This window comes from Emydura macquarii, unplaced genomic scaffold (genome assembly GCF_026122565.2).
Source record: "Emydura macquarii macquarii isolate MOO-44397 ecotype Brisbane River unplaced genomic scaffold, CSIRO-AGI_Emac_v2 contig_2422, whole genome shotgun sequence".
In the NCBI taxonomy this organism is placed as follows: Eukaryota; Metazoa; Chordata; order Testudines; family Chelidae; genus Emydura; species Emydura macquarii.
The window spans coordinates 1,633,991-1,655,477 of NW_027132559.1; the positions used below are offsets into that span (position 1 = coordinate 1,633,991).

General features: G+C 41.4%; 2 protein-coding genes and 1 long non-coding RNA gene across 6 annotated transcripts in view; 1 reads left to right on the top strand and 2 right to left on the bottom strand.

Moving 5' to 3' along the window:
• Window positions 1–1,873, bottom strand: part of BFSP2 (beaded filament structural protein 2) — a 36,997-nt gene extending 35,124 nt beyond the window's left edge. Inside the window, exon 1 of the mRNA XM_067561761.1 lies at window positions 1,391–1,873. Coding sequence (XP_067417862.1) covers window positions 1,391–1,846 — 456 coding nt within the window. The 5' untranslated portion in view covers window positions 1,847–1,873. The remainder of the gene's footprint in view (window positions 1–1,390) is intronic.
• LOC137162196 (uncharacterized) overlaps window positions 1–21,487 on the top strand; it is a 95,801-nt gene that overhangs the window by 29,623 nt on the left and 44,691 nt on the right. The window lies entirely within an intron of this gene.
• The window catches only part of TMEM108 (transmembrane protein 108), a 238,885-nt gene continuing 228,009 nt past the window's right edge, over window positions 10,612–21,487 (bottom strand). For all 4 annotated transcript variants that reach the window (XM_067561753.1, XM_067561754.1, XM_067561755.1 and 1 more), the window contains 2 exons: window positions 12,979–13,133; window positions 10,612–10,966 (listed from right to left, as the gene is read on the bottom strand). In XM_067561753.1, the coding sequence (XP_067417854.1) occupies window positions 10,844–10,966; window positions 12,979–13,133 (278 nt within the window). In that variant the 3' untranslated portion in view covers window positions 10,612–10,843. The remainder of the gene's footprint in view (window positions 10,967–12,978; window positions 13,134–21,487) is intronic.

The window sequence follows — 21,487 nt, forward strand, 5'->3', positions numbered from 1 at the left end:
GGGGCAAAATGACTCAGACATTTATCCTTCCAGTCTCTTATATTAGGGAAGAGTTAGTGTACCCTGTTTACTGGGGTATGGTACTCACGGTCAAAGAAAACGGATACTTTCCTACACTGTTCCTATTCTTTCTCTGAATCTGAATATAATAGTAATATTCATTTTTTATCATCTATAGATCTCAAATCTTTACAAAAATGGAGAGCATAATTATCACTAGCTGGGGAAACTGAGGCACAGATACTCAGTGATTTACCAAAGAGTACATAAGTGATGAATGGCAGAGCTTGAAATTGATCCCAGGTTTATTGGCTCCCAGTTGGGTACAACATCCACTGGGCCACAGTGAAACAGCGTCTTTTCCTCTTACTCTTTGTTTTGCTATATTCTGATAAAGGGATGGATTCTCCAGCGAGACACAGTAAGGCCTGCTCGCTAAAGAACAGGACTATAATTCAGAACATTTGGGTTCTATTTTTGACTCTGCCACTGATCCATTGCCTGCCCAAAGCAAGTTACTTAGTCTTATGTGTGCCTCACTTTGCCCAGCCAGAAACCATCCTACTTCAAATGTGTTGTGAGCCTTAGCTAATAAATATTTCTAAAGTGTTTTGAGATCCTCAGATGAAAGTGTATGCTTTGTGCACATTGCAACAGTGAAATATTAAGATTCAGATACCTGCGGTTTTTACTTTGACCATTCATTAGCCTTGCAAAAAGTATTATTTGCAGGTTTGTGTTGACTTACCAGGTTTTTTTATTCTTTGTCCACTAGACAAACATGGTCATCATTTTACAGTCAGGTGCTAAATATTTTTCTTTTCAAACCCTGTGCAGAATGTGCTGCCTAACTTGTGTATGAAAGACTCGGTATGTGGAGAAGGGGGAGCAGCAAAGGGACAGGGGGGAATGTCCAGGAGGGAACCAACTGGTCCTGGGTATGTAATTAGTACTTTCAACTAAATAGAGCTTTTGCAAATGTGGTTAAACAAGAGAAAACTGAAATCTGAATCACTAATTAAAGAACAGGATTATAATGATATCAAGTTGGTGGATAAACTCATTCAATCTTAGTTTTTCTTTTAATAATTCTGCTCCCATTGTAAGAACCACAACTAAGAGAAAACTCTTCCTTTAATCAAGCCAGACTATAGCACCAGAGGGTGCATTTCCATCACCTCCGTGCACATAATGCCTGGGGCTGCTCTCCTATTTAATAAGCATTTTCCACAATACACTGTGAAATGATAATACTAATTATGATGAAGATAGATTTGAAATCCTCCATCTAGGGTACTGTGCATTGGAATCAAGCTGCATTTATCATCAGCATCAAAATCCACTGCTAGGGATTTGCTAATGATTCATTAATCTTTTTCATTGTACTCACTTGATGGTAGATAGTCTCCCAGTTCTCTCTCAGTGCTTCCCAGCTGCTGACATTGGAGGACTTCTTTTCCAGGTAGACTCTGATGTGTTCTTCCAGCTCTTGATTGACCTGTTCTAGAGCTCTCACTTTCTCTATGTACTCCACCAGGCACCCATTCAGGCTCTCATAGGATAGGCCCCTTCCCTTTTCCAGCCCACTGGCTAATGGCACAGTTGAACAGGAGCTGCGCAGGCCTTGTAAGAAGACACTGCTGATGCCTAGAGCTCTACGGGACACGCGGGTCCCTAGGCTGCTCACACCTCCAGTGGGGACAATACCCACATAGACACCTCGGGGTCTAGACAAACTTCCTCCACCCCCAATGCTTAACCTTTGGCTGGTAGCCCCTGTGCTTTCAGTCATGGAGGAAGAGGGCTGTTGCCCCAAGAATGAAGATCTACGTCTTGGCATGGGCATTCTGCAGCTAGAGTATATTGCACTAAACAAGTTGACTCGTCCTCGTTGCCACTGTGCCGTACCCACACTGGTAGGATTTGCAGAGCCCAGCAGATTTTTGGTTTTGTGTTATTTTTTTTCTTTGTCCCAAGTCCTTCTGGAACATTAGCATTGTGTTTCAGTGACCATCACAAGCATGTTTGTCACATTGGGGCTTTTCACTGGGTCAGCAAATCCATTTAAAGAGAAATATCTCTGCTGCTACTGCTGCAAGTATAGCATATGAAGAGGACAAAGCTGTTTGCAGTGATTGCAGAATAATAATTCTTTACAGTTCACATGTTAAAATAATACTGGTGTTTTCTAGACTGCAAGCCAGACAAATTCTTAGCATTTTATGCGTGTATATATATATATATAATTACATACATACATACACACACACACAGGACTAGATTCTGACACTCTTACTCATGTAGAGAAGTATCTTACTCCATAAGTAGTCCTATTTATAGAATAACAGAAGTGTAGGACTGGAAAGGACTTTGAGAGGTCATCTAGTTCAGTCCCCTGCACTCAAGGCAGGGTTACATAGGCAAATTCGCCGCCGCCATATTGATCTTTCTTGATCAATTGTGCGGTCAGCGAGACCCGCTCAATCGAGCAGGAAGTCGACTGAATAAGTCCCCCCCCTCAAGGAGCGTAGCGCTGAGCCGATGGGAACAGCGCACAATGTAAACAGTGCGCAGAAGGGAAGCAGAGCAATTGACATGAGTTACATAAACTACTCTGCGTAGTTTGCCTAACTCCCGTCGACTGCCCCCGAATCGCGCGGTAAGTGTGAACCAGCCCTTAGTAACTAGACTGTTCCTGACAGGTGTTTGACAAACTTGTTTTTAAAAACCATCAATGACTGTGATTCCACAATCTCCCTAGGCAATTTGTTCCAATGCTTAACTACCCTGACAGTTAGAAAGCTTTTCCTAATGTCCAACCGAAACCTCCCTTGCTGCAATTTAAGCCCATGGCTTCTTGTCCGATTCTCAGAGGTTAAGGAGAATACTTTTTCACTCTCCTCTTTGTAACAACCTTTTATGTATTTGAAAACTGTTATGTTCCTCCTCAGTCTTCTCTTCTCCAGACTAAACAAGCCCAATTTTTTCAATCTTTCCTCAGAGGGCATGTTTTCTAGACCTTTAATCATTTTTGTTGCTCTCCTCTGGACTTTCTCTAATTTGTCCACATCTTTTCTGAACTGGACATAATACGCCAGTTGAGGCCTTATCATCATGGAGTAGGCTGGAAGAATTACTTCTCGTGTCTTGCTTACAACACTCCTGCTAATAGGTCCCAGAATCATGTTTGCTTTTTTTGCAACAGTGTTACACTGTTGACTCATTTAGCCTGTGATCCACTGTAACCTCCAGATCCCTTCCCGCAGTACTTCTGCGTAGGCAGTCATTTCCCATTTTGTATGTGAGCAATTGATTGTTCTTTCCTAAGTGGAATACCATGCATTTGTCCTTACTGAATTTCATCCTGTTTACTTCAGACCAGGTCTCCAGTTTGTCCAGATCATGCTGAATTTTAATCCTATCCTCCAAAGCATTTGCAAAACCTCCCAGCTTGGTATCATCCACAAACTATACAGGTATACTCCCTATGCCATTATCTGAATCATTGATGAAGATATTGAACAGAATCAGACCAAGAACCGATCTCTGCGGGACCCCACTTAATATGCCCTTCCAGCTTGACTGTGAACCACTGATGATTACTCTCTGGGAATGGTTTTCCAACCAGTTATGTACCTACTTTATAGTAATTCCACATAGGTTGCATTTCCGTAGTTTGTTTATGAGAAGATCATGTGAGACAGTGTTGCGGGGCTGGTATGCCCCGTTATGGGCATCAGATCACGTGAGCTGGGAGAGCCTAGGAAAAGCTGTAGAGCCACCGATTGGGTCTCCTATTCCCAGCCCCGGACTATCTCAGATGGTGACCAGGGTCACCAAAGTGGCCCTTTCATTCAGGGTAGCCCAGCTGGTAGCTGCAGTCACTAGAGCGGCCCATCTCAGTGGATAAGGTGGTCTATTGGCATATGGGGTAGTGGCATGCCTAGATATGTGCAGTGCCCTGGGTAGGGATGCTGGGGCCCTCCCTGCTCCTCTGAGCTCCAGCTCAGGGCCCTGACAGTTGTGGGATTACACGCCACTGAATCAGTGGGGATCCTCCTGAAACACACTGACTGGTTCTCTGATCCTCCCACTGTAGCGTCATCCCAACTCCGGGGTACTTCCTGTCCTGCTTCCTGTGGCGATGTCCACGATTCTCCAGGATCCTCAGCTGGTACCGTTCCTAGCGGCTCGGTCCATTCTCCAGCTTTGTCCATCAACCTAGAGTCCTCCTGGAGCTCAGTGTGACCTAAGTCTGGGGCCAAAGTCTGCAGCAGCTCCCTGGAGAGAGGGGGCAATCTGTGTCCTTCCTCTTCAGCAGCCAGCCCAGACTGAGCTGGATTGCTTCCTTTTATACATGACTTCCAGGCTGAGTATGCCCAGCAGAGGTAGAGGAGTGTGGCCTCCTCAGCCTGCAATGAATTGTTAACCCTCTCTAGGCCAGGAGGGGGCTGGTACTCCGTCACAGACAGTATCAAAAGCCTTACTAAAGTCAAGGTATACCAAATCTACCGTTTACCCCATTCCACAAGGCTTGTTACCCTGTCAAAGAAAGCTATGAGGTTGATTTGACACAATTTGTTCTTGACAAATCAATATTGACTTATCACCTTGTTATCTTCTAGGTGTTTGCAAATTGATTGCTTGATTATTTGCACCATTATCTTTCCAGGTTGAAGTTAAGGTGACTAGTCTATAATTCCCTGGGTTGTCCTTATTCCCCTTTATAGAGATTGGCACTATATTTGCACTCTTCCAGTTCTCTGGAATCTCTCCCATGAGTTTTTGAAGATAATCGCTAATGGCTTAGATATCTTTGCAGTCAGCTCCTTGAGTATTCTAGGAAGTATTTCATCCAGCCCTGCCAACTTGAAAACATCTAATTTGTCTAAGTAATTTTTAATTTGTTCTTTCCTTATTTTAGCCTTAGATCTTACCCCATTTTCATTGGCGTTCGCTATGTTAGATGGCCAGTTGCTACTTACCTAGTTGACTACTCATGGAGTAAACTACAACTCAAAGTGAGCATGAGTGTTGAAATCTGGATCCCAGCATGTATGTCCAATTTCCAAAGAGTTAACAGGAACATAACCTACCTGGATATTAATTGATTCAGAAACTGGAATTTCTTCTTCATTCTTCAGAGTTTCTCTGGGTCTCTAAGAGAGACCTTACATTTCCATTTCTCCAGCCTTTAACTTCATCTTTACAACCAAATGAGGCATCGCATCACAACCACCAACCTTCTGGCTAAGACTGCACAAGAACTTTCCGAGTTAGCCTTATCTATTCTGTTTAACACCATATGTCATTCTTGCCACATTCTTTCTTCTGTACTTTTAAAACCCCCAATAGCATGTGTGCGTACCAGTGAAACCTACTGCCTGAACAGAAGATTGTGGAAAAAGATTAAAGGATTTTTTTTCAGTCTCTTTATTTCAGTTTTTCCTTGCTGGGTGTTTGCATAGTAATTGGATGGGTAGTTTATACAGGTAGGTTGATGATATAATAGGCACTTGGCATAATATTTTGTCAGCAAATATATTGACATGCATGAGCTAATAAACACGTCAAAATGATAAAATCAGAATTGTTCCAGTTTAGGATTAGCATATGAGCATGTACCCAGGTGTGTTTGTGGTGTACTGATGTCAAGCACTGAACTTATGTGGTGTAGGTTTATATATGGGTATGCAGGTGGGTATTTAGTGGGCTGGAATTGGACTGGAGTGTCCTCACATATATGATAAGATTCCAGGATTGTCACTCTGAGTGTCTCTCTGAAGCCTATTATGTCTATAAAGTAATTAGGAAGTGATGGAAACAGCTATAAGCATGGTTAAGGGCTCTTTTTGTTCAGGATATCACCAGGTTCAATCATCACTGGGTTTTGCAATCTGTTACTGTCCAGTTTTTGCATTCTCAGCCATTTTGACTGTATGAATTATATCTGTGTGGTGTACAGCTACAGTAAAGCATATATCTATGCCATGCCAAGAGTCCTAGACCGTTGTGATATCAGAGGTAACTCAATCAACCACTGCCCTTACTCTACAGCTAATTTGCATGCAACGGTTTCATTGGTTGTATGAGGGCGACTTCATACATGGTGGCTTACTTGGCCCAACTGCCAACTTGCACCAATCAACACAAATCTCTCAGTACAATTCCCCTACATTCCCCCCAAAACAACTAGCATACACAATAAACCCAAACATCACTGTGAGGCCTAGAATGTAGTCTGTGTAGTGATGGAAACAGTTACAAACTGACAGCTCTTTTTGTTTAGAATATTACTAGGTTCAATTATCACTTGGATTCCTGGTCTGTTAGAGTCCAGTTTATAAGTTCTCAGCCATTTTTGGCTGTTTTACATACATGACTTTATGAATTACACCCATGCAACAGCATGAACTTTTAGCCACTAGCATAGCTATAATAGGTGCCTTGGTATGTGTTTTGGTGTTTGGTTTTGGAAGTGCTTTCTAGAATTGAGTTTATGTAATCTAACAAGGACTCCTAGATTTTCCTTCATTTGCCTAGTTTGTCACGAGTGATGAGATGACTGTCATTGGTATGAACCATTCTGCATATAGGTTTTTTTAATTTGTAGCGTCTGACATTTGTGAGTTTGGCTATAATCGTTGCCACCATTATTCATTTGCCTATAGAATATGTAAGATCTGGGAATATGTGAGATCTGGGAACTTATGCAAAGGCTTTAAGGTTTTTGCAGGCAGAGGAAGGAGGGAGCAGATTTCTAGCCAGTATTTCACTATGTCTGGGTAGTCTCATAGCCCGTGTTCCTGATTCTTTTGCCATCATCAGTCATGACCTTTAGGGTAGGAACTAATTGGTGAAATCCCAGTGGAGTCTGTTTAGAATTTTGTAATGATTAATTTAGTTTGCTGTCTCCTATAGACTTGTCCCATGCCACTCCTCTGCTTTATATGCCTTATTGATGTCTAGCACCCATAGTTTTTCCAGAACAATGTATTATTTTGTGGCTTTTGTTATCAAGAAGGTTCATGCAAGGCACACTTGGCATCTATAGTATGCAGGGAAAATTCTATTACTGGGAAGGTTAAACTCATTAGCTATTTTTCATGAAGTGGTGATGTTGCAGGCATAGCCAGACATCAGAGGGCACTAGTGGTATATTTGTTGTAGATGTTAAGATTGAATTAACATCCTTGCCTCTACCAACTAGAATTATCTCCTTCCTAAACCATGCCACCAAAAAAATCTTTTTACTACTTGTTTTTACATGCGTGTTTCCCTAGGGAGCTAGGATGCCTGATATGTTGAGTAGCATATATTTTTCTGCATAATGTTTTCTATCTTTATGTCTTTAAAATTTGTGTTGAATAAAGACAAGAGTGTTTAAATTCCTTATAGTCTTTGTATAAATATCCTCCAGCTACAGAATCTATTACATGTGCTTTATTAAGACATTTAGCATTTTCTCAGTCCTTCACTCGGAAGAGAGAGTTGTGTGATCCTTGGGACTAGATTAAAGACCTGTGGTATCTTTTCAAACTTGAGACTTATATACATTATCCAGTGCCAGTGAGTAATATTGGCTAGGTAGGGTTATGGCCATGACATCCTGGGGAACGTGCTGATTCAGTGACCTTCCTAGGAAACCTGTAATAGAGGGCCTTCTATAGAAGCCCACTGGTAAGTTAAAGGAGCTTTCTCCTGGAAGTACCTTAAGGGGATGCTGATGGTATAAACACAGCTTTTCTTTATACAGGAGTGAATCCCCTCTTGGTGTAGTGACTCTTGCTGGCAGAGAGGAGTGAAAGTTGCACTTACATCCTTTGCACTGGCATGTGTGAATCAAACCCTGTGTACATATGTGTACACACAGAGACATAGTCTATATCCTATTATTCCTATTCTGCTCAAATACCAAATTTGAATCTACAGTACAAAGCAAATTGAGCGAGTTCTTCAGTCTTTTTTTAAAATGATACTTTCAGTAAAGTTTCCCCATATAGCATATAACAAATTCAGCCCTTGCAGAAGTAAGCACAACTCTTATTTAAACGAATGGGAATTGTACCTGCTTCTGTAAGGAAGAAATGAATTTAACTTTATCTGTTCACTCTTCTTTTATGATTCAGATTGTAAGTACACAATGTACTTTTCCTGCAGTCTTTTCCACAGGCCAGATTCCTAGTTAAGTTTGTTAAGCCCTAATAAAATCCAATATTCATCAAATGGGATGTTATATCATTCAGTCAGCAGCATTAAGGATAAAGGAATGCACAGCTTTTGCCTCTCCATTGAGCATGTGTGCATCCAAATGCTCTCATTATCTATATCCATATCCAATAACTTCTCGACAATAAATCTAATGACCTATTAGAGTGGTGTAGAAACTATACTGCTATAATTCAAAGATATGAACTAAGTGACCCGTAACATCCATTCTATCCTTAAAAGCTACAATTTTATGGTTCTTTGAAGATTGTGGCCCAGATTCTGAGTAGTGTCTCAGCACTGTAGAAGGAGTGGGTCCAAGTTGCTTTTATGGTCCCAAGATTATGGACCCAGCACTAGTTTGGTTCTTGACATAGGGGATCTCGAGCAAAAAATGAAAACATGTCTTTTGATAGTGATACTAGGTTGTTCAAGGAGGAGGACAAGCTAGTGATTTAGATAATGGCATTACAGTTTTCATGTTATTCTCTTTTGTTTTTAATATATCCTGATAGCTTGCTCTTTATCACCCACTACTACTCATTGAACAGCCATCTTAATTAAGTTGGCTACTGCAAGTTGCAGGCAAGTTTTATAGATGGCTCACATTTACTACCATTACAGTGCTGAATCTACTGGCAAAACTTCCATTGTCACCAGGACTTCAGTGTGAGTTTTGACTGTGAAAGAGTGGGGGATTAGTCCGTTAGGGACTACTCTTCCCTCTCTATTGCGCGTATTATTGCTATCCAGATCACCCCAAATCATTAGGCAAAAACTGACTCATGGGAGGAGTGCTGGAAGTGTGGAGATGTTGCAAAAGAATAGAGGTGCACTGAAGCATTCAGAGAGAATTGTGGGAGCATGCTGCACAGCGTTTCTTGTGTCAGCATGTGAAAGATGCAGCATTCACTCCTCTCAGCACATGCTGCTAGATGCTCACAGAAGATAGTGCCCTATCCAGGCCCTTGACCTGGCTGTCCATTCCTTCCCAGGGCAATGACTGGACTGCTGCCAGGCTTGCTAGCCAATCCATTAAAGCTTAGGGACTGCAAGCATCAGCATGCTGTCTGGGTTCAGCCTTACAGTCCTAGGGCTGAAAGCGGCTCACTATGTTGTTGTCTGTCTTCCATAGCTCATCCCATACGAACAACTAGAAAATATCCCAGTGTATTAGATCATTGTGCTTGCTCTATCATGCAAATATAATGTGGAATGTGTGTCAAATGGGGGTGATATCTCTTTCACCTTTATGAATATTATGTGTCCATGTTCAAATATGTTAAGGGCTGGTAAAAAGAGGATGGCGATCAATTGTTCTCCATGTATACAGAAGGTAGGACAAGAAGTAATTGGCTTAATCTGCAACAAGGGAGATTTAGGGTCAGTATTAGGAAAAACTTTGTAATTATAAGGATAGTTAATCTCTGGAGTAGGCTTCCAGGGAGGCGGTGGAATTCCCATCACTACAGGTTTTTAAGAACAGGTTAGACAAACACCTGTCAGAGATGTTCTAGGTTTGCATGTCCATGAGCAGGACCAAGTATGGGGCTGGACTAAATGAATAGTTGAGGTCCCGTCCGGCCCTACATTTCTAAGCGTCTATGAATGTTATTGCATTGCTGGCTATGTGACTACCAGTATTAATTCCAGCAAGAACTGGAAAACAGTTCGTGATTTCAGATAAGTCCTATTATCAGTACTCAGCAAGACCATACAGCTGTCATTACCTTTCAAGTTTCACCTATGCTCAAAGCAGCACCAGGAGGGGGGGAAGATCCTGGTGGGACACAAAAACAAAAAGCTTTGGTTCTGATAAAAGCACCTGGTAGACAGGGAATTCTAGGAGACGTAGAGAGGCAGTCTAGAGAGATGCAAGCTGATCCTCAGACTTGAATAAGCAATGGGCCTGTTTAAACTAGCAAGAAAAGACGAAGTTTTGGTAAGAAAGAGTGTGTTCAAATTCTTATTGTTTTAGCCCTGTTTATGTCCGCTTGTTAAATTTCTATGAACCAACAAATCATATTTGTTTTTGAAGAAGCTGAGCCATTGCTTTTCATACTGGTTATGAGTTCCTGGAGAAGATTCTGTTAGCTAGACCTGAACCAATTTGGGCAGGCTGAGGTAAATACAATTGGTGAAACAGGGCATTGTAGACTAGTGATCCTGTCTAAAGTGGAGTGAACTGTGGAGTTCCACTCTGGGCAAAGTGCAGTAGAGGCCTGTCACTTGGAAAGGTTGCGCATGGAGACAGAGAGAGGAATCACAGATGCAGGTTGCCCCAGCACCAAGCTAGGGTGCAGTACCAAATAGGCACTGTATTCAGTGAAGCTAATCTTACCTGGTGTGATACTAACTAAACATTCTGTATAAGCATTTAGTAAATGACAGTAGGAAAAGCAGTTGGTTCAATAGGTGTTTTGCTTAGAAATACCTTTATTTTATAAAGCCACAGTTTGCTCTGTAAAGTTTTACCACACTTATAAAAAAGAGGCTGACAATTCTTAGGGGGAAAAAAAGCTGAAAACATTTCTCATAATTCAGGGTTACACAAAGATTATATTTATAATATATATATTTATTTATAATTTGGAGACACTAAAGATGGAGCTGCAATACAAGGGCAGGTGTGGGGTCATATTTCAGACACTTGCTCATGTCCTACAAATAGTGTTTCTTGACAGAAGGGGTTAACAAGTACCATCCCACTGTCTCTGTAATCACCATTGGCTGGGGAGCGTGGCTCAGACAGATGGTCCTAGGAGAAAGAGAGAAAAAAAACATGAGCTATTTAAATGCTGTTATCTACCCTCAGTATATATCAGAGCACATTGCTGTGTGTGTTCATGGAATATAAAGGAAAGTGGTTATATTATAAGAGGTATACAGTTTAAAGCTGACACAATATGTCCAGAGTCTTCAAACTGTCCCCAGTTTTGGGTGCCCCAATTTCTGGATATCCAGCTTTAGAAAACCAGGCCTTGCTTTCCAGAGGTTTTGCTCTAACAGCAGTCAATGGGAGCTGTGGGTTGTAAGCAACTCTGAAAATCAGGCCACTATTTACTCAGCTTGGCCACCCAAGAATTGAAGAGCCCAAAATTAGAGGCCACTTTACAGAATTTGGCCCTATGTAATTTTGCTTTATTTAAATTTTGTAAAAATAATATGTTGTGAAATTTCACCTCCAGGATTCCCAGCCAGTCAGCTATAGGAGAGACTCTCCCAAGTCTGCATACAAGGGAATTATGGGGGAATGAATTCAAAGACACATGTTCAGCCTCTTTTTTTTAATGTAACAAGAGCCAATATATGGTGATATGCTATCCAGAAAATATCTATGTCATTAACACTGGAGTATGCTCCTTTTCCACTTTAAATTAGTGACAAGACAGCAAAGAAACATTATGGTTCCAATTCTGACTTTGGCTAAATGGTCTTATAAAATTAGACGGTGCAGAGCCCCAAACCAGAGTTTACTTACTGGGGTAGGGAGTAGGGATCAATAGAAATTAGTTTTTAAAAACTAATCTTCACTTAAAAAAAATCAGGGCAAAAAATAGCCACGCATTTTTTTTCAAAGGATTGCTTTATTTTATATCTATATCTATCCATCTCGATGCTCCTACATAACCTCAGTTGGGCCCTGGATGTATGCTACACTGATCCTTAGATGCGTTTTTGGCTGCTTGGACCATTAGCAGTCCACATACAATATATTCTCTAATACTATGTCCAATTCAGTTTTAAATAACTCAAACGATAGGGCTTTCTTCCCTTCCATCTCTCATTTTGGTGACTGTTCCATACCCTAACAAATCTCACCATTAGGAAGTTGTCTTTTGGTATGTCTAGAGTAGAGTTTGTGGTTTGATTTTAAATTGAGTTAGATAGTTGCCAGTTAACTCAAGTTAACCAACCGTACTGTAAATGATAGTCTAGATACTCCACAAAGGTTTGTTCCTGGACACAAATGTTTGTAGCTTACCCAAAACTGACTCAGTCAACCAACTTGAGTTAAAACAGACACTACTCTCAAGAGGTTTGTCTAGTTTAAACCAACGTTTACCTTTGCTTAATTTCATCCATCATTCCTAGGTTTACATCCTTAAAATAAGTCAACCAATTCCTCTATTTCCTGAGACCAGGCTATTAAACACTTCTCACACTAGTGAGCCTCTTCCCATGGGACTAGTTCCATTAAAGTCAATCGGACTGCTTGAGTAAATACTCACCAGTGTAAGTAAGGGTTTCACAATCTCTTTGGCAGGTGTTTACAATTTTCACTTACTTGTAGAATGTACCCCTGAAACTATTGCAGGACTAGCTACAGAAACCTAGTGCTGAGTGTTCAGACATCTTTTATGTTACTAACTTTCGCTATGCCATCATCATGATATATGGGCAGATTACAGAGATTAAGATGAACCACTATAGGCAATAAATGGCACAAATCAAACGACTATCACAAACACCCTGAACCACTCCCACTCCTTGATTGGAATGATATACTCAGCTGTAAACCCAAAATAAGACCCAGCCAAAGGGAACAAACTTGTCCTAGAGGACACAGCAAGAGCTTTCTAACAACAGGGCGTAGAATCTTTCAGATACTGTAGGTGTGTCATCACATCACAGTGGGGTGGAGTCTCTTTGAAAGGCTGTTTCCCTGGATGTACATAAAGTTTCAAAGGGTTTATTAATATTATACATCTAGTATGATTTCAGTGATGCTTGTCAGTCACTGGACTTGTTACCATGCAACTATGGTACCTCTGAAGTTTCAAGGGACTGTATCTCTCTTGGTAACTCTACAGCATGCCTGTTGAAGTAGTCCATGGTGATAGCATTGTTCCAGTAGCTCAGGTTGTTTTCTGGGTTGGATGTCTTTTTCTTCCTTCTCATGCAGCAGACTGTCAGCAGAACTGCTGTTAACAGAAAAATGAGAAGAATTTGATTACTTCTGTGGGAAATCACTCAGCAACTTGGATTTGTTTTCCAAGCTATGTGGCCATATTTGAATATCCTTACATAGACTAGTGTCTTACTCCATGATTAGTACCACTGATGTTGTGGAGTAAGATGCTACTGAAATGAGCAATGAGTATGTTTTGGGCTTTGCAGAAGTTGCAGTTTTTACTTTCCTTCTGAGGTCACCTTTAGAATCCGCTGCAAGACCCAATCCTCTTGTTTTTGCTCAAGCTTTTGCACCATGACTGGAATGATATATATAAATCACAAATAGCTTCTTAGAACCTCAAGAATAGCAGAATACTCCATGTCCTATGCACTCCATGGACTATACTCCATAGTCCACTACGCACTTCACTGCATAGATCTGTTCTACCTATGCAGTGCTTAGATCCTCCAGTGAGAAGTATGTTACTAGATCATAAATTAGATATGTAGACAGACACACACCTCCAATCTATCTCAAATACAGATAAGTTTGCAAACTTGTATGTTCAACTGTAAAAGCACATGCTTCCGGCAATAGCATACAGCACATATACAGTGATATGGGAATTGTTATTGCTAGCAGGGTGAATATAATCAATTTCCATAGCATGCTGTTGTAACCCAAAGTGGTAGAGAAAGAGTTCTCCAGGATTGCTTGTAGTATACTTACATCTGTTTTGATTTGGATCGAGAGACTTAATCTTCTTATTACTAAAAAGCTTTAGAAACTGAGCAATTTTATTTAAGCCTGCCAAACTCGTTTTGCTATATGAACTAATCTCAATGGTCCATATAACTGTGGAAATTTAAGCACGCACAGGGGTTTAATTTTCAGTGGGGATCAGGTCCATATTTTGTTTTGTGGGTTCAGTTTGTTCCTACAAAACTTACACCTGCAAAAATAAATTGTGGGCACAAATCTAAGCATTTGTACTTTTAAACTACCTAATTTACACCCACAATCAGCACTTACTGATTAAGGTACTTTCCTTTGCACCTATAAAAAGCAGACTGCCCTTCTGAAAATGTACTCCATATTGTCTAAATCCCTAGTCATAGGAAACAAGAGAAAATATTCATAAATTAGGGGGAAATTTCTCAGTTCCAGCTAAAGTTACTTATTAGAATTGTAACCTAAGAGAAAGGAAATCATGCAGAGGGGTCAGGGATACTTTGTATGTTTTGATAAACCTAGCAACTACCTATTTGCCATGGATCTAATTTCACATCCCATCTATTCATATAAAATGTCAGTACACAAACGTCAGGCTAGAGCTCTGTTTAAAATAACAGAATGAGCTAGAATATAGGAATTGTTCATGTGTTGAGTTCAGGCAGTCTCTGTCTAAGTCAAAGCAAAAGACACGCTTATACTGTAAGTCTCTTTATTAAAATAATGGGAAAAAATTTCCTACCATGCTTGCACATTTCAAAACAACAGGCCATTATGAAGCTTACTATTATCCAGACTTCCCTCAATTTATCTATTACCAGTAACTTCACTCTCAGTGCATGAATTTCCTTAGGGTTTGATTGTGCAACTCTTAGTCACGCGAGTAAGCACTGCCTGAGCAGCTACACTCAAGTCAATTGAATTGCTCTGCCTGAGAAAGTACTCCCAGTCATGAAGATTGCACAGTTGGGCCCTTATCCTTTCAGACTATTCAACCAGTGTCAGTAACCACTAGATGTCTCCAATCTGCCCTGAAGGCATGTTAAGACTGGAAAGTGAAGCAGAACATTTAGTTATCCCCATTGTTAGGCTATATAAAGTGAGCATAATAACACAGTACTCCTTCAATTTTCCTAGCTGCTACATAACAGGTACTTTGTAAATGCCCAAGATAAATAGAATTTTTGAAGTTGCCTGGGGATTTAATTACAGGCCTCCCATTCAAGTCAGTGGGAGATGTATGGTTACATTCCGTGCAGATCTTTGGAAAATCTAGGGTTTACAGTCTATACAATTATGTTGCTGTTGTCCGTGAAATATCAGGTTAGGCTCTGGGAGCTGGAAAGACAATGGCACTATGAGCAGTGAGCAATTTGTATTCATTCCAAAAGGAAATGGCACCATAAATGTGTCCTGGACTATCTTATACTTTCTGTATAGACATAACTTTTCTTTTTTCCTGTGCCCTCCATTATGTTTTTGGAATGTGAACATGGGGCTATATCCACAAAGGGACTTACATGCCAAACTGTCACTTTAGGTGCCTAAATCTAACATTTCAGTGACATTGAAATCCCAAAACTCCTACACAGTTGCTGCCTAACCCTGGAGGTGCCTAAAGTCCTTAGGCCAGGCCCCCCGAGAGAGGGAACATGCACAAAAGGGCAATTGCCCAGGGGCCTGACAAATTTAAAGGACCTGGGCCTCTTCAGCCTACAGACCCATCCACACTCCACCCCAAGCCCCATCCCTCTCTGCCTGCCACATCACTTCTTCCCTCCCAGCTCCCGCTTGGCCTCTTGCACCTGCCTGTTGCTGCCTGGGGGAGAGGGGTGTGTGGGGAAGAAAGGAGGGGGACTGAGTGAGGGGGGAAGGGATGCGGCAGCAAGTGGGCCAAGAGGGGGAAGGGTCAGGGCCTAGGGTGGAGCAGGTGTGACCCGTGGGTGGGGAAGAGGTGGGGGCGGGTCTGTTCTGGGGCCTGGAATTGCCCTAGACCCTTATGTTTCCACTGGTAAAGTCTTCATGGCATCTAAATTTCTGCCGGTTAACATGCCCCCAGAAACCTGTATCCTGACATCTCCATGTTCAGGCCTAGCCCCACCAGAATTCTCAAAGTAGGCATTCCCCACGCCAATCAGACCTTGCAAGGGATTCAAACCTAGGTCTTCCATAGCCCAGGAAAGTGACCTCACTAGTGAGCTATTAGATATAATGAGGATCCCACCTTCTTAGGGTTTTTTGGGGGGGGTTTGTTTTTTGCAAGAAAGGACTGATGTGGCTTAGGTGCCTAACTCCAGGAGAAAGTTCACAGCTGTGAATCCTGAGTGGAGGGAGGCGCCTAAGCCTGTGAGAGGGCACTCAGGCTGTACCCCTTGCCTTGGCATTTCCTACTGGCTACCATGGGTGACTTCCAGCTCTGTTTGCTGGCTTCTGTGAATCGACTTTCTTAGGTGCCTTGCTCTACATATGCATTGTATAGAGAGTCTGAGCACTTCTCTGGGCTGTGGATTCCACTAGGCAGGGTGCCTAAAAGTTAGGCATTGCACACCTAAGTCTCTTTGTGGATCAAGCACTTAGTGCTCAGAAAAGGTGTCAGACTGAAAGGCCAGAAGAATGAAGTCCTGTGTTTATTACAGATTAAATATAGCAGCAATGGAAGATCCCCTATGGTGTCTTTTCAAGGTGCTTCAACTGTACAGGAGGAGACCTGTTTTATGAAGGGGTTTTCTGTCTCTCTGCTCACTCAGTCCTTGGCCTCTCTGCTGAGTCTGCCAACCAGTGTGCCAAAAAGTGTTAACTGTGGTGAAAGTTTCTTTTTTTAAAATGTCATGTAACATAACATTTCTAATCAACATATCTAAAGGCACTTTATAGAAGTGGGTATAACTGCAGTATTATACCCATTATATGGATGGGAAATCTGAGGTATAGGCGACTTCCCAACTCACAATTCTGGGAATAGAACCGAGCTCTGCTGGGTCCTAATCTAGTGTTCCATTTACCAGAGTGCTTGAAGGTACCTGTCCACTGTGATCTTATTATCTGTATTATGGAGACACCCAGAATGTGCCCAGGACTTTTCCATGGATACACTCTAGGCCAGCAGCTCCCAAACTTTACTGATTCACAAGCCGCCTTCTTAAAAAATGGTTGTGAAGTGAATGGCTGGAACATCAAGCTCATGTACCAGAGTTTGCAAACCCCTGATCTAGGTTGTCAGATAGGAAATCCTAAATGGATGAAACACACTAAAGGTGGGTTGGAAAGATGTGGTAACAAAAGACAATAGAGTAAAACAGGAAAAAAAGAATCCCAGCTTCCATCTTGCCTTTTTTATGATGTCTCTTGTATTCTAGTGAGGACTAGAAATTAGCATTGGTTAACTAATGCTGCAACATCACATTTCTTTTAGTGAGGGATGACTCTGTTCAGATAAAATACGAACCAATTCCAGCCTTCGCTCAAAAATTTACCTGAACCCTTTCTGAGGTTCAAGAAAGTTTGATTGACCTTTTCTCTTCTTTTATATTCCATTTTTGCATAGACTGTAACTATGAGGCAAGTTTTCCAGACCTCAGATCATTCTTGTAGTTATTTTCTGAACCCTTTCCAATTTCCAGTATTATTTTTCAAGTGTGAATACCAAAGCATTCCAGTAATGGTCTTACTAGTCAAATACAGAGGTAATACCACCTCTCTATTCCTATTTTATACTCCCTTGCTTATGCATCCAAGGGCTGTGTTTGCCCTTTTCACTATTTAATATTATATTACTGCATCCAAAAAAAACTATGTTAAAAGAACTTTAAGGGCTCAAAATCAAACACTCAAAAATTAGGAAATAGCACTTAAGGATATCTGTGCTACCTTTATTCTGCCCCCCTTCTGCATTATGATATAGTCTTTAATTACATAATCACATTGTATTTTTCACAGGACCACTGCCTCATTCAGTGAATGAGTACTTATTCAATATTTCTTTTTCTCCTTATTCAGTGTGTGGCTCCAGACCTTATTCACCACACACAACACAAACATTAATTAATTTTTTCATAATGCTCCTGTGAGATTACAAGGCAGTATTATCCCCATTTTATAGCAGGGGAATTGAGACACAGAGAGAGAAAGGTTAAAATTGTTAAAAGGCCGCATTCATTTAAAGTGTGCAACTTGAGAGACCAAGAGTCTGATTTTTCAGAGTACTTAACAGTTTTATAGCATATTATATATTCAGAGCACAGCTGTGAATGTTCTGCAAATCTTGCACCAAGTCTCTTATATCGGGCACTAAGAAAATGAGAAACATACAATTAGTGGCCAACTGTGAACACTTTGGTTTGAGTGACTTGCCTGGCATCACATAGGACCTCTGTGGAAGACAGAAGGATAGAATCAAATTTTCCAGACCAGTACAGAACTTCCTTAAACCATTAGACCATCCTTTCTCTCCCTGCAATCCCCTGCCTCCAACTTCTGCAACGAATTAGGTAGGAGTCCTACAACTACTTCCATCTAGACACGATTCACTTCTAAGACTTGTGTCTATCCTATGAGCGAGGGGCGTGATTCCTCTGCTCATGTACACATATTTGCTCTAAAACTCATTGAGCTAGCACTAGTATAAATAGCTGTGTAGTTGCTGTAGTACTGGTAGCAGCAGCAAAGATGCAACTGAGTCATGCTGAGTTTGTATCCACCAGTTTCAGGCAGGTTTGTACTTGATGTGGCTCAGCTATGTCTCTGCTACCGCTACCAGTGCCACTATGGCTACATTGCTATTTATATTAGTGCTAGCTCAATGGGAACTAGAGTGAGTATGTGTACATGAGCAGGGGCATCACACCCCTAGCAAGTAGTGCAGATACAGCCTAAATCTCAGTCTGATCTCACTTCCAGTGGTGCAATCATTCATTGGAGTTACATCTGCATAAAACGGTCAGGACTGGAGTGTCTATCTCTTTGGAGAAATGGACGACATGGCAAACCTTCCTAGATTCTTAAATGAAGAAGCTTGGCAAAAGGCACTTTTGAGCATTTCCCAGTCAATGAAATATGAGCTCACCAGAGCTGGATCCCAGGCATTCTTCATGCATGTTTTGGGTTCTACTGATGTTTCCATAGTGCAAGCCAGCCTCCTTCTCACATTTTCTGTCATCAGCAGAACTGGCTAAATTAATTTACTGCTGTGAGTCTGACTCATGGGTTTGTATTCTTCTACATTTAATCATGTCACTTGGTAATGACAGAAGGATCTTTTTAAGTACTTGAAACTTGAGGGATTGGTGATGTGAGTTTTAAAATAATTTCACAGCACATCCTGCATTTTGGCTGGGAGAGTGAGTGAGACAAAAAATGTTTAAGGCTGCCTGAAGGACATCACAAAAACTGTGATAAGTTGAAAATAGAGCATTTTAATGTGGCACTTTGGGAACATAACAATATTTAGCCCTTTTTATCTGTAGGTCTCAAAGGGGAGTAAACAGCCTTATCCTCATGGTCTAGCTGGTGAAACTGAGGCACAGAGAGATGAAGTAACTCTCAGGTCACACAGCAGAGCTGGGCATAAACCCCAGGTTCCCAAATTCCCAGGCTGGTTCTCTAACTACTAAACTATGCTGTTGTCATGATAGGTGATAACGTGCACTAATTAATGCACTTATCACAAAATGGCATTCCCTGCCATATGTCAGGGAGACGTAAGAAGTTTGACGTGGCCCTGAAAACAGGTACTTGCAGATCTGGTGACACTCTCACCTTCACATTAGCTATGGTCTGAGGTACTAGTGTTGAGATATGAATTGGAATTAGGTTTAAATTAGGATTTCCCTTTGAGGCCAGATTAGGGATAGTACTGGTTCACATTTGAGTTGGGGAGATCCTACCCACTACTCCCTTGCTTCCTGATCTTGGAAAATTTCCATCCGATGGGCAGCATCAATAAAGATTGAGGTAGCCACCTGAGGATTTTTTCACCCTTGGGGAGAAGCAGTGACTTTCCTACCAAAACCCTGGTGACTCCTCTTCCCTTGGACTGGTGGATTTTTTTCCTGTACTATAGCGCATGTTCCTTAATATGAATTTCTGGAGTTTGTCTTTTATGAAAATTAGGAACAACCACTGTTTTTCATATATAGTCACCTACGCGTGGAGATTGGAATGAAGGGCTTTGTGTATTTGTTTGCAAACACCTTGTGTCCTGAAGATGGCAGCACTGTCTTTACTACATAACATACCCAGCTACATCAGGTAGTTTTGTAGCAAAGCTACAGTACCAGCTGTCCATTTCCACTGCATCTGAGGATAAATGAGCATGTAAGAGAGGTTCAGAAGACAATGTTTCCTCTGTTGTGAAATGGCATAAGGGAGCCACAACAGATCTTTCCATCAGGGAAAACATATTCTTTTCATTTTAATATAACAAGCAAAATAATTCACAAGGGCAGTCATACCCACTGTGCATGGTGCGTATTGTTGCTTGAGAGATTTCTTTAGAAACACAATGGTAGCTGAACAGTGTGCAGAGTTAGCACTAATGAGCTATGCATTACTATTATGTTCATTTCACATCACTCATGGAGTGAAATTTGAGTCCCAGGTCTGCTGCTTGGCTGAGTGGTCAGTGATGAAGCTAAAGTGACATTTGCATCCAGCACGTAAAAGAGCCTGTGCTGCTTTTGTGTGCAGAGGGGGTTAAATCTTCAGGGTAATGAAAAGAAAGCAAAGGAACTCTGAACCTTTGACCTGATGAAAGAATGTGACAGCTGCAATGTGGAGAATCACTTTTGCCACAATATATAGATAATGCCTGACCCTTCAGAACATTTAAAAGTGAATTTACTGCCAGATTGACGAACTGGGAACTAATTATCTGTGCAGCAGGTACAGGTTGGGCAAGTTTCCTAATATTATCCCACCACTGTGTATTAACCTTGACTTGGAGAGATGATCTTCCTGGGTTAGAGGGTAGTTCCGTCCTCATCCCTAAGGCCCTACCAAATTCACAATCCATTTTTGCAAATTTCACAATCATAGCATTTTAAGAATCTTGACTTTCACTGTTTCAGATATTAAAAAAAAAATTCACAGTGTTAGAACCAAGCATGAATATGTATTTAAAAACAGCGAAATAAAAACATGTAAAGCTCTTAAGTCAGCGTTTCTTAAACTGGGGGACCAACCCAAAAAGGTCGGTGGGGGTTGCATGGTTATTGTGGGGGGAGGGAGGGTCGTGGTATTGCCACCCTTACTTCTGTGCTGCCTTCAGAGCTAGGCAGCCAGAGAGTGGTGCCTACTGGCCGGGTGCTCAGCTCTGAAGGCAGCGCCAATGCCAGCAACAGTGCAGAAGTCAGGGTGGCAATACTGCGACCCCCCTTGCAATAGGCTTGTGACCCCTATGTGGGTTGGGAGCCTCAGTTTGAGAAATACTGATCTCCTCTGTGAAACCTGTGTAGTAGAGGGTGAAAGTAAACAAAAGACCAGAGTTCACGGAAGGGAGAGAGACCAGATTTCATGGTGCGTGATGCATTTTTCACGTCCGTGAATTTGGTACGGCCCTACTCATACCTATTACAGCCACTGAATTTCTGTTGTGGCTGAAAATAACAAGGGCAGGGTGCTGTAGTAGATTTGTCAGCGGCACATCAGTCAACT